This window comes from Sminthopsis crassicaudata, chromosome 6, assembly GCF_048593235.1.
Source record: "Sminthopsis crassicaudata isolate SCR6 chromosome 6, ASM4859323v1, whole genome shotgun sequence".
Taxonomy (NCBI): domain Eukaryota; kingdom Metazoa; phylum Chordata; class Mammalia; order Dasyuromorphia; family Dasyuridae; genus Sminthopsis; species Sminthopsis crassicaudata.
This window is the reverse complement of record NC_133622.1, coordinates 112276785-112290153: the sequence shown is the minus strand read 5'-3', so window position 1 is coordinate 112290153 and position 13369 is coordinate 112276785. Positions and strand designations below refer to the sequence as shown.

The 13369-nt window shown below is 32.9% G+C and overlaps 1 protein-coding gene across 6 annotated transcripts in view; it reads right to left on the bottom strand.

The window, feature by feature from the left end:
- NDST4 (N-deacetylase and N-sulfotransferase 4) overlaps positions 1-13369 on the bottom strand; it is a 390250-nt gene that overhangs the window by 56105 nt on the left and 320776 nt on the right. For all 6 annotated transcript variants that reach the window (XR_012483096.1, XR_012483095.1, XM_074272775.1 and 3 more), the window contains exon 8: positions 1782-1878. Coding sequence is in view for 4 of the 6 variants with exons in the window: in XM_074272775.1 (XP_074128876.1) it covers positions 1782-1878 (97 nt within the window). In the remaining 2 variants the exon portion in view is untranslated. The remainder of the gene's footprint in view (positions 1-1781; positions 1879-13369) is intronic.

Here is a 13369-nt window from a genome sequence, read left to right as displayed (position 1 = left end):
AACTCAAACAGTCTCTATCTTCACAGAATTTATAATCTATCTGTATAGGAGTTGAATTCATTCATTTAAAGACCCACTTCTTTTTTTTTTTTTTTTTAAGTGAGGCAAAATTTTTCCATCTTTGGTATTTTCTTTGTTTTTCTAGTAACCTTGATTTTTTTTCACAGATCACTTGATACAGCTCAATAATCTTGCCCTGGGGGACAGTTCATTTGGATCTGTAAGCAAGATGATCACTGAGCATCTCAGTTTGCATTTATTTCTTTCCTTATCTTGGTTCTTGATTCCCTGCTAATGGTTTTTTCCTATTCCTTCATTCTTCTTAATTTTGAGAAGTCTACCATTCTCTCATTTTAACAGCAGAGGAAAATTGGAGCCAAAGAAGGTAAATGATATGCTTAAGTTCACCCTTCATTATCACTAATATCTATTTAAATTCTCATTTCATTACTGTTTTCAGTTAAGTTTTAGTTTCTTTCCTAAAATAAAAGCATGAATCATTTTGTCATGCATCATGGGGACATTCTGAATGGTAAGTCTTAGTCAGTCTAGTAAGTGAGTAAGTCTAGTTTAGTTAGATGAAAAGGTATAAAGGAATTAATTTCTAAGTGCTTTATAGTCTTTGTAGACACTCTTCAATTTTTAATGATAGTACTATGTGGTCTAAAAGTTTTTAAAGGAATGACTGTTTCTTTAAAGCAGTTTTTGAACCTTATAGTGACATGTCTCAATTGAATTATCATCCTTTTTTTCAAGGTTTTTAAAAATATTTATTATTCTGTCTAGGTTTTTCAAAATTCATATGTGATTTTCTGTATTTCAGGGAACACTTCATTCATTTCTAGAAAAAAAGATCTGAATTTTGGGAAAATAATAAAGGATCAGCAAGTCCAATATTAGCAATTTTTCAAAGAATACTGTTTTCAAAATGTTCCTTAGAACTGCACGGTACTATAAAGTATCAATAAGAGTTCCTTGAAAAAAACTGGGAGTGACAAATTTAATTAATTTGGGTTCACATTCATACTTCATGTACCATTCCTACATTGCTTGAGGAATTAGACTTCAGAAATAAACAAAATAAAAATACTCTCAGAATCATGATGACTTCTGAAGAGAGCTGAAAGATTTCTTCAAGCAGTGTGATGGCTGCTAGAAATGGATATTTTATATTTTGGTTACAGTAACAGCAACAATAAACAACAAAGAACACCAAGATCATTCATTTTCCTATAAAGACACAAATTTGAAATAGAAATCTTTAAACAAAGGACTTTCAAAGAAAAAAAATAGATTACCAACTTTCTAGCTGATCCACCCCAAAAGAAAGTTACTACTGAGTGCTATGAAACAAATATAAATAGGTTTAACAAATGATAAAAAAAATTCACAGGGAGAGCCTTTTGATGTATAAATACTATTCTGCCAATCAATGATGAACCCATTTAAGTTCAAGTGTAAATAAAATGGAAATTGATGAAAACCTTTATCTTTCTAGTAGCTAAAATAATTAACATTTGAAACCATATCATAAGCAAAGGAAACTCTCATTCTCTCATTCACTTGTTCAGTTATTGATTCATTCAACAAAAACATAACTAGGCATTACTTATGATTCTATGTATGTTAGTATTATAAAAATAAGGTGGGAATAAAGAAAAAATACTTCCCCACCAAGAACTTGAAGAGGAATATAAATGTTTCCTAAAGATCCCACAAATTATCAAAATACATGCATGGAATTTGGCACAGATGTATGAAAAATGCACCACTTTTCTCACCTGTTTTCTGAGGTCCTATCACAAGGAATTTTGGTAAATGATCACAAGTTTTGTCTCTGGACCAGATGTCCCTGTGTCGTTTATCATCACATGGATTCTGCAGGGAGAAACAACAGTCATCTTTATTGATATCTTGCATGTTAATATCCCTGAATCAGTTTGTGCATATATGTGTGTGTGTTTAGTTATATGTGTACACACTGCATATATATATATATGTATATAAAATCTAATTATATTTTAGGATCATTATGGACATATGGGCTGCATTTTAAGTCATTTGATATTGAGGTGATTAATATTTTCTTAAGAAATATAACTGCCATATCTTGTAAATTAAAGTACTTTTGATAATATAAAGCTATGAGCATATAAGAGTGACCATTTCATTTATGAATAGCATGAATTTGGACCCTGGCTTCTTGTTGTTGAGCTCTTTGATAAAGAATATCCCATGTCAGAGACATCTAGTTGGTTTCTCAATGATCTTGTCCCATCAGCGTTAGAGGAAGGTCTTTATCAATGATCTGCCAATGAACAAGAAGAGCCTTTTATCTAATGAACTTTAAAGGGAGAAATAACTACTCTTTCCCAGAATATGTGGCTCAGGACTCTTCTTTGGATTTCCTATGGTAGAGAATAAAAGATTCCTCCCTCATTCCATTCCCACCCTTCGCTATTCCAGCTGTTCCTGTCTGTGATTGTCTAGTTAAGTAAGAATAGGCTTCAATTATTTGATTTACTTTTCTGCTTTGTGCCTTCTTTCCAGAGCAAATTGTGATCCTGAGATATGTGTGTGTGTGAATATATTTAAAAAAATTTCTTCCTAGCCTTGGTAGTAATCTCATGAGTTCAAGAGACCCAGAGCTTGTTGCCAAGTAGGAAGTGATCTCTGAAACCACCAGGAAAAGATTAGAACAAACCATATTTTAGCAGATGTTTTTTAGTATTTGTTTGGACAATGAAGACTAGAAGTAAAGATAAAATTCCTGTTTGACAAGACCACAAAGTGTTTCATATATTTGTTATTTTGAACATCAGATTTATAAAAGAATATAAGAGTTATGATTACTGTATCCTGTTTTCAACAATTATCAATGAGTTTTTTTGACAAGACTTTTGTGATTTGAACATTACTTTCATGACAGAAGAAATAAATAGCTGTGTATTTGATATGCTTATATACTTAGTCTCTTCTTTAAAGGGCTTTAAAAATACCTTCCTGGGGGATCCTTAACATAAACCAAGCCTAAAATTTAAGAGATTTCTCCTGTTATCTTGAAGTGGGATAAAGTAATGATGTAAGAAGAGTTTTGCTTCCCCTTCTTTGGAGCTAGGCTTCCCTAGAATTTAACACAGTCATCCAGAGCCCAAAGCTGGGTCCTGTTGTGATAGAAAGTTTCTTTGATCAACTGGATTATAGATTAAGTTCTAGAAAACCATTCTTTGAAGGACATTGAAAGATAAGTCATCAAACAAAATTTGAGGACATAGGAAGAACTAATAATTTTAAGTAAGAAAGATTTTCTTATTCACTATTAAGTACCAGGTTTTAAGTACCTCCATTCTTGACATCTTTGAGCAAGAGGCTCTTTTAGATAAAAAATAGGGACATAACGAAACACTCTTAAAAGGAAGATGGGTTTTGAAACAGAAAGAAATAGAAATCTTCCTGGAATCAAATAGCAAATATAATGAAAGTAGTCTCTTCAGAAAAGATGGCACCTATTGCTGAAATCCTATGATTATTGGAAAAGGAAAAATAAAATTCAGTTGATGGTATCATAGAACAAAAGGTGAAAAAGCCAACTCAAATTTGCTTTAGGCTAGGAGTTTTAGTCTCTGTGGATGAAACTCAAAAAGACAGCTAAAAATGAGGAGAAGGAAGGAATAACTCCATAATTTTTGCTAATTATTAGATGGATGTTGAAAGTTAGAACCAAAAATGTATAATAAATGAACCTATTTGTCTCTTTCTCTGTGTGTGTTTCATTTCCTAGTTGTTTTAAACAAATATCCCCAGTTTCTTGTTAACTAATGCAAAATTATTGTTTTCTTAATGTCAACATCAGGGATGGAAGAGAGGGAATTTGTTAAAGAGTTCAGTGTCCTTTCATGCTTATTGATTACTTTCATGACATTAAGAGAACTCATTTACTTTCCTAGCTCTCAATTTTTTTAAATGTAAAAAAGAGAGGGATTAATCTGGAGGGTTTCTGAGGTTCTTCTGAGTACATCTATGATTCTAAGGTCCTCTGCATGCTAGTGTCAACAGAAGTGGAAAATCTCAGAAAAGATGATGGGAGGTGCTGAAATATAAACAGATAAGGATGGAAGTCCCAAAAGTTATTTCCCTTTATTGTTTAAAATAAATATTAAAGCCCACAGGCCCTTGATGAATAATAGTTACCTAACTGGATTTTTTTGTATCATTCAATAAACAAACATATATTGTTTAAGAAGAACTGAATTCAAATGCAGCTTCAGACATTTGCTGGTTATGTGACTCTGGATAAATCATTTATTTTCTGCCTCAGTTTTCCATCTGTAAAAATGGAGATAATAATAGTACCAACATCCCAGAATTGTTTTGAGGATCAAATAAGATAATAATTGGAAAGCACTTATGCATTTATTTATAATTTATAAATTCCATAATTGTAATAAATAATTAATTAATTTACATGCATAAGCATTAAACACTGTTCTATTATGTAGCATGCATATTAGCTATTATGCGCCAAATACCATGCTAAATGTTAGGGATATAAAGAAAAGCAAAAACAGTACCTGCTTTCAAAAAGTGCACAATCTAAAAGGAAAGACATCATGCAAATAACTATGTACAAATCAGATACAGGAAACATAGGATGTGAGCATCTTGAAATAACTGCTTTATGCCTGGAAGAGATCTAAATAAATAATAACAAATAGCTATAATGATTTTGGATCTGTTTTGAGATATGCATTTAAAATTATTAATAATTTCTCCTTAAGATTTAGTCTTCACAGTCATTCTGAATTCCATTGGTCAAAATCAAACAAGACAAAAGATGGTTTTTATTAATTAGTAATCATCGACAAATATAAAACCCAGAATTCATGAGTAATTATATGAGCTCAAACACGGATCATTTCATCATTATGATTCTAGATGCTACTCTGAGCAAAAAAAATCATTTAAAATAATATTAGCATCAGATTTTTTTCTTTAATCAAGATGTGATATATAACTAATTATAGAAATGTTGATCTTTGATTTACACAAATCTGCTCCTCTGAACATCTATAATATTTATTGTCTATACTCCAGCCCTTTAAATTGTGGCTTGTGACTCAATATGGGGTCTTATAACTGAATGTATAGGTAATGAAATTATGAATTATTATCAGCAAATGTTTGATCTGTACACCTATTTCATATACCTATATACTTTGGGTCATGTAAAAATTTCTTGGGTTAAAGAGGTTATGAATAGAAAAATTAGAAGCTGGGCAGAGTCAAGATGGCAGAAAAGACACAGGCTTCTTTATGAGCTCCCCTACTACCCTCACATTAATTATAAAATTCAGCCTCTGAAATAGTGCTAGACTGACAGAATTCAAATATTGGGAGTGCAGCAAATTATCAGCAGAAGATAATTTCAAAGATCCCCAGAAAAGGTCTGTTTTGATTGTGCACGGGCACAAGAGGAGGCCACGCTCAGACACAGAGGTCAGCATACACTGAGCAGACTTGGGCGGAGAGTGGTCTTCACAGGATGGAGAATCTACAGGGAGGACTCTACCACAGTGTTGGCTACTCTTCCCTGTTTGCAAGCCAGTAGATCAACAGAGAAATTATAAAACATCTAACACAAATACAGAGAATAGAGTGTACCCCAAAGTTCTAGAATCTCACAAGAGTTGGCCATGCCCACCCAGCACTGAGAGTGACTCAAAATGATCCCAACACAGCCACTGATCCCAGCACAGCTGCTATCTGGTCTATAGAGGAAGCTTGGAACTTCCTTGCCCTAAAAGGATCTCCCATTTTTTTTTAATTGAGTAAAAAGGCAAAGCAAGCTCTAACTATAGACAACTTCTTTAGTGAAAGAGAACAGATTTCAAATCCTGAGGAGACTAAAAGCAGATTGTCTCCAGATGAAGCCCCAAAGGGTGATATAACCTGACCCCCACCACACAAGGCTCTCCTAGAAAAAATTAAAAAGGATCTTAAAAGAGAGCTAGAAGAAAAATGGGTTAAGGAAAGGACCCTCTGCAAGAGGGTCTGGAAAAGGCCACATTAAACTTATTAAAAGAAAGATTTGATAAAGTAGAAAAAGAAAGCAAGTCCTTGGAATATGAAATAGAAAAGATAAAGAACTTCTAGGAAAAGAGAATTTGTGAAGTGAAAAAAGAAAATAACTCCTTAAAAAATTGTGAATGGGAAAAAAATTCCATAGACCAAAACAACTCATTTAAAAACTCAGTTGGACAATTACAAAAAGAAGCAAAAAAAAAGTAAATGAAGAAAATAATTCATTAATAATCAGAACTGAACAAATGGAAATTAATGACTTGATGAAACATCAAGAATCAGTCAAGCAAAACCAAATAAATGAAAATAGAAAAAAATATTAAATACCTGCTTGGGTAAACAACAGACTTGGAAAATAGATGTAGGAGAGATAATCTAAGGATTATTGGACCCTTTGAAAATTATGATGAAAAAAAGAGCCTAGACACTATATTTCAGGAAATTATCAAAGAGCACTGCCAAGATCTCATAGAATCAGAAGGAAAAATAGCCATTGAAAGAATTCATCAAACATCTACTGAAAGATACCCCAAAATTAAAACTCCAAGGAATATTGGGGCTAAATTTAAGAACTATTAAACCAAGGAAAAATATATTACCAGCAACCAGAATAAAACAATTCAAATACCAACGACCCACAATAAGGATCACTCAGGATCCAGCAGCTTTAACATTAAAGGATTGAAGGGCCTGGAATCTAATATTCCGAAAGGCAAAGGAACTTGAAATGAAGCTACGAATAAACTACCCAGCTAAAGTGAGTATTTTTTTCCAGGGAAGAAGATGGTTATTCCATGAAACAGGTGAATTCTATTTATTTCTCATTAAAAAAAGAGATAAACAAAAAAAAAATTGACCTTCAAATATAGAACTCAAGAGAAGCATAAAAAGATAAAAAGAACTCTTGAGAAATATATTTCTGTTATGGGCATACACAGAGAGTGCATGTATAATTTGATTTTACTATTATAATATAAAAAAGGAACTAGAGGTGGAAAGGGGATTGTACCAGAATAAAGGTAAAATGGAGGTTAAAAAGAGGAAAATTACGTCTCACAAAGAGGCAAAAGAAACCTGAAGAGAAAAGAAATATTTGCGAAAGAAAGGATGGGGATGAACATTGTGTGAAAATTACTCTTATCAAATTTGGCTCAAAGAAAAAAAATATTAGACATATTTGGTTTACATAGAAATTTCTCTTACCTCATTGAAAAGTGGGAGGAGAAAAGTAAAAAGGGAAAGTAGGCCACATAGAAGAGAATACAGAAATAGTAGGGAAAAGGTATAGGAGTGACTCTAAGAGGGAAGGATTCTAAAGGGGTAGAGATGCTTGAGGCAAGTGGTGCCCATAAGTTAAATGCTAGGCAGAGAGGTAAGGGGGAAACAAAAGAGAAAAAAGTATAATCTGGGTATAATAAGATGGCAGGAAATACAGAATTAGTAGTTTTAACCATAATTGTGAATGGGGTGAAATTTCCCATAAAGTGGAGGCAGATAGCAGACTTGATGAATAGCCAGAATCCTACAATATGTTGTTTACAAAAGCCACATTTAAAGCAGAGTGATACATACAGAGTAAAGATAAAAGGCTGGAGCAGAATCTATTATGCTTCAGATGAAGTAAAAAAAAAAAAAAGCAGAGGAATCCATCCTGATCTCAGATCAAGCAAAAGTAAAAATTGATCTAATTAAAAGAGATAAGGAAGGGCACTATATCTTGCTAAAGAGTAGCAGAGATAATGAAGCAATATTAATATTAAACATATATGCACCAAGTGGTGTAGCATATACATTCTTAAAGGAGAAGTTAAGAGAGCTGCAAGAATAGACAGAAAAAAACTATAATAGTGGGAGATCTCAACCTTGCTATTTCAGAACTAGACAAATCAAACCACAAAATAAATAAGAAAGAAGTTAAAGAGGTAAAACGAATACTAGAAAAAAACTAGATATGATAGATCTTTGTAGAAAATTGAATGGAAACAGAAAGGAGTACACTCTCTTCTTGGTAGTTCATGGAACCTGTACAAAAATTGACCATATATTAGGACATAAGGATCTCAAAATCAATTGTAGAAAGACAGAAATAGTAAAGGCATTCATTTCAGATCACAATGCAATAAAAATACATTCAATAAAAAACCAGGGGAAATAGATCAAAAAGTAATTGGAAATGAAATAATCTCATCCTAAAGAATGAATGGGTGAAACAACAAATCATACACAAAATTAATAATTTCTTTTTTTTAAATTTAAATATTTTTTTAAATTTTATAATTATAACTTTTTGACAGTACATATGCATTGGTGATTTTTTTACAACATTATCCCTTGCACTTATTTCTGTTCCGATTTTTCCCTTCCTTCCCTCTTCCCCTAGATGGCAGGCAGTTTTATACATATTAGATATGTTATAATATATCCTAGATACAATATATGTGTGTAGAACAGAATTTCCTGTTGCACAGGAAGAATTGGATTCAGAAGGTAAAAATAACCTGGGAAGAAAAACAAAAATAAAAACAGTTTACACTCATTTCCCAGTGTTCTTTCTCTTGGTGTATCTGATTCTATCCATCATTAATCAATTGGAACTGAATTAGATCTTCTCTTTGTTGAAAATATCCACTTCCATCAAAATACATTCTCATACGGTATTGTTGTTAAAGTGTAAAATGATCTCCTGGTTCTGCTCATTTCACTCAGTATCAGTTGATGTAAGTCTCTCCAGGCCTTTCTGTATTTATTTATCCTATTGGTCATTTCTTACAGAACAATAATATTCTATAACATTCATATACCATAATTTACCCAACCATTCTTCAATTGATGGGCATCCATTCATTTTCCAGTTTCTAGCCACTACTGTAATTGCTTTAATCTCTTTCTTGGCTCTTATTGCCAAGGCTAGTGTTTCTAATACAATATTTAATAGTAATGGTGACCTTGTTTCACTCCTGATCTTACTGGGAAAGGTTCCAGTTTATCCCATTACATATGATGCTTACTGATGGTTTTAAATATATGCTATAGATTATTTTAAGGAATACTCACTATACTTTCAAGAGTTTTTATTAGGAATGGATGTTGGATTTTCTCAAATGCTTTTTCTGCATGTATTGAGATGACCATGTTTTTTGTTAATTTGTTTATTGATATAGTCGATTATTCTAATAGTTTTTCCAATATTGAACTAGCCTTACATTCCTGGTAGAAATCCTGCTTGTTTATAGTGTACTATACTGGGGGTGATTTTCTGTAGTCTTTTTGCTAATATTTAAGATTTTTAGCATCAATATTCATTAGGGAGATAGGTCTATAATTTTCTTTCTCGCTTTTCAATCTACCTGATTTTGGTGTCAGTACTGTGTCTGTGTCATAAAAGGAATTTGGTAGGACTCCTTCAATCCCTATTTTTTCAAATAGTTTATATAACATCGGAGTTAATTGTTCTTTAAATGTTTGCTAGAATTCACATGTAAATCTATCTGGTCCTGGGGATTTTTTTCTTAGGGAGTTGGTTAATAGCTTGTTCTATTTCTTTTTCTAAGATGGGACTGTTTAACCAATTTACTTCTTCCTCTGTTAATCTGGGCAAGCTATATTTTTGAAGGCATTCTTACATTTCATTTAAGGTATTGAATTTATTGGCACAAAGTTGGGCTAAGTAACTCCTAATTATTGCTCTAATTTCCTCTTCATTAGTGGCAAGTTCTTCCTTTTCTTTTTTAAGACTAAGAATTTGATTTTCCTCATTCCTTTTTTAAAATCAGATTTATTAAGGGTTTATCTATGTTGTTTTTTTCCATAGAAACAACTCTTAGTTTTATTAATTCAATAGTTTTTTTTACTTTCAATTTTATTAATGTCTCTTTTTGTTTTTAGAATTTCAAGTTTAGTATTTTTCTGAGCATTTTTAGTTGCAAGCCCAATTCACTGACCTTCTCTTTCTCTATTTTATGCAAGTAGGCCTCCAGAGATATAAAATTTCCCCTCATTACTGCTTTGGCTGCATCCCATACATTTTTGTATTATTGTCATTTTCTTGAGTGAAGTTATTAATTATGTCTATGATTTGCTGTTTCACCCAATCAGGTTTTAGTATGAGATTATTTGGTTTCCAATTATTTTTTGGTCTATTTTCCCCTGGCTATTTATTTAATGTAATTTTCATTGCATTGTGGTCTGAAAAGGATGCATTTACTATTTCTGTCTTACTGCATTTGAGTTTGAGGTTTTTATGTCCTAATATATGGTCAATTTTTGTATAGGTTCCATGAACTGCTGAGAAGAAAGTGTATTCCTTTCTGTCTCCATTTAGTTTTCTCAAAAGATCTATCATATCTAACTTTTCTAGTATTGTATTTGCCTCTTTGACTTCTTTCTTACTTATTTTGTAGTTTGATTTATCTAATTATGAGGGTTCAAGGTTGAGATCTCCCACTATTATAGTTTTGCTGTTTATTTCTTCTTGCAGCTCTCTTAATTTGTCTTTTAAGAATTTAGATGCTACACCACTTGGTGCATATAAGTTTAATACTAATATTGCTTCATTATCCATGCTACCCTTTAGCAAGGTATAGTGCTCTTACTTATCTCTTTTAATTAGATCAATTTTTGCTTTTGCTTGATCTCAAATGAGGATGGCTATCCCTGTTTTTTTGGCTTCACCTGAAGCTCCAACCTTTTACCTTTATTCTATATGTATCACCCTGCTTCAGGTGTGTTTCCTGTAAACAACACATTGTAGGATTCTGGCTTTTAATCCAGTCTGCTAATAGCTTCCTCTTTAGGGGGAGTTTACCCATTCACATTTATGGTTAAAATGATTAATTCTGTATTGCCATCTTGTTAACCCCTGCTTATGCTTTTCTCTTTTCCTTCCTCCCTACCCCCTTCCACAATATTAAACTTGTGAGCACCACTTGCTTCTCACAGCCCTCCGTTTTTATTATCCCTCCCCCATCTTAGAGCACTTCCTCCTATTTTACTTTTTTCCTCACAATTTCTCTATTCCCTTCTGCTTAGCTTACTCCTTCTCTTTTCACTTTCCCCCTCCCACTTTTCAATGAAGTGGAAGGAGTTTCACCATAAATCAAATATGTCTATATTTTTCTCTTTAAGCCAATTCTAATGAGAATATGACACACACTATGTTCATCCCCCTCTATTCTTTCTCTCAGATATAATAGGTTACCTTTGCCTTTTCGTGAAATGTAGTATCACTACTTTACCCTTTTTCTGGTACAATTTCCTTTCCATCTCTAGTTTCTAGAACAAATTATACATGTGTTATTTACATATCTTTTTGGTATAAATATAGTTCTCAAGATTTCTTTTTACCTTTTTAGGAATCTTTTGAGTTCTATATTTGGAGATCAAAGTTTTTGTTTAGATCCGGTTTTTATCATCAAGAATAGATGAAATTCAATTATTTCATTGAATGTCTATTTTCTTCCCTGGAAAAAGATGCTCATTTTTGCTGGGTAAGTTATTTTTAGTTGCATACCAAGGTCCTTAGTCTTTTGGAATATCCTATTCCAGGCCCTTTGATCCTTTAATGTGTACCCTGCTAGATCCTGGGTAATCCTTATTGTGGCTCCTCCATATTTGAATTGATTTTTTCTAGGATCTTGTAATATTTTTTCTTTGGTCTGACAATTCTGGAATTTGACCACTATATTTTTTGAAGTTTTGATTTTAGGGACCCTTTCAGTAGGTGATCGATGAATTCTTTCAATGTATATTTTACCCTCTGTTTCTAAAACATCTGGGCAGTTCTCTTTGATAATTTCCTGGAAAATAGCATCCAGGCTCTTTTTTCATCATATTTTTCAGGGAGTCCAATACTTCTCAAATTGTCCCTCCTTGATCTATTTTCCGGGTCTGTTGTTTTCCCAAGAAGTATTTGAAATTTTTTTCCATTGTTTCATTTTTTTTTTCTTTTTCTTTTTTTTTTTTTTTTCTTTTTTTTTTTTTTTTTTTGCTTGACTGATTCTTGGTGTCTCCTGGAATCATTCAATTCTATTTGTTCGATTCTGATTTTCAATGAAGGATTTTCTTCACTCACTTTTTAAATTTTTTTTTCCAATTGTCCAATTGAGTTTTTAAGTGAGTTGTTTTGTTCTATGGAATTTTTTCCCCCCATTTCGTCAGTTTCATTTTTTAGAGAGCTATTTTCTTCATTTTCTTCTTCCAACTCACTAATTCTGCTTTTCAAGTATTTGATTTCTTTATCCACTATCTTTAAATGAGTGGGATGACTTATCCAGACTCTCTTGCCAAGCTTCCCCTTACTTTTCCCATTTTGCTTCTAGCTCTCTTGTGAGAGCTTTTTTGATTTCTTCTATGAGAGTTTTGTGTATTGAATAGCAGATCATATATCCCTTTGGGGATTCATCTCAAGATAGTCTGTTTTTAATCTCCTCAGGGTTTAAAGTCTGCTCTCTATCCATATGGAAGCTATCAATGGTTAGAGTCCTTTCAATTTTTTTTGCTAATTTTGTCAAAGAAGAATCAAAGAATACAAACTAACAAGAAAAATAAATGTAGTCTGGTTTTTTTTTTTGGGGGGGGAACTGGATGGTGTTACTGGGCTTCCTCTACAGACTGTAGGGGACAGCAACGAGGCACTATCAGGACAGCAATGGCTGTGCTATGTCTGCACTCTGAGATTATGCTAATTCACTTGGAGTGGGTGTGGCCAGGTCCCAAGAGATCCTAAATTTTCTGGGTTATAGTCTTTACCTCCTGTGTTTACAGCTTCTCTGTTGATCCTGGGTTGCTGCCAAGACAGAATATACTCACTGTGGTAAAAGTCTTTCCACCAAAACGACAGAGATTGCACCCCTCACTCCTCTGGTCTGAGCAGTGTGAGCTGCCTGCCAATCTCTCACTGCCTGCCCTCAGCCTGTGCCCAATATGGCCATCCCTGCCCCTAAGCAAAAACAGACCTTTTCTTGTGGATTTTAAGGATGTCTTTCTTCTGTTGCTATTTATTTGTGTATTTTTTTCTAATCAAGCACTAATTATGATGCTTGTCATGAAATAAATTCTGAAATCAAAGACAGAGATTAAATAGGTGTGTGTGTCCTCTCCACCATCCTGGCTGGACCACAATTAATAATTTCATCTAAAAGAATGACAAGAATGAGACAACATACCAAAATTTGTGGGATGCAGCCAAAGTATTAATAAAGGGAAATTTTATATCTCTAGAGGCTTACTTGCATAAAATAAAGAAAGAAAAAATCAATAAATTGTGCTTGCACAAACCTAGAAAAAGAGC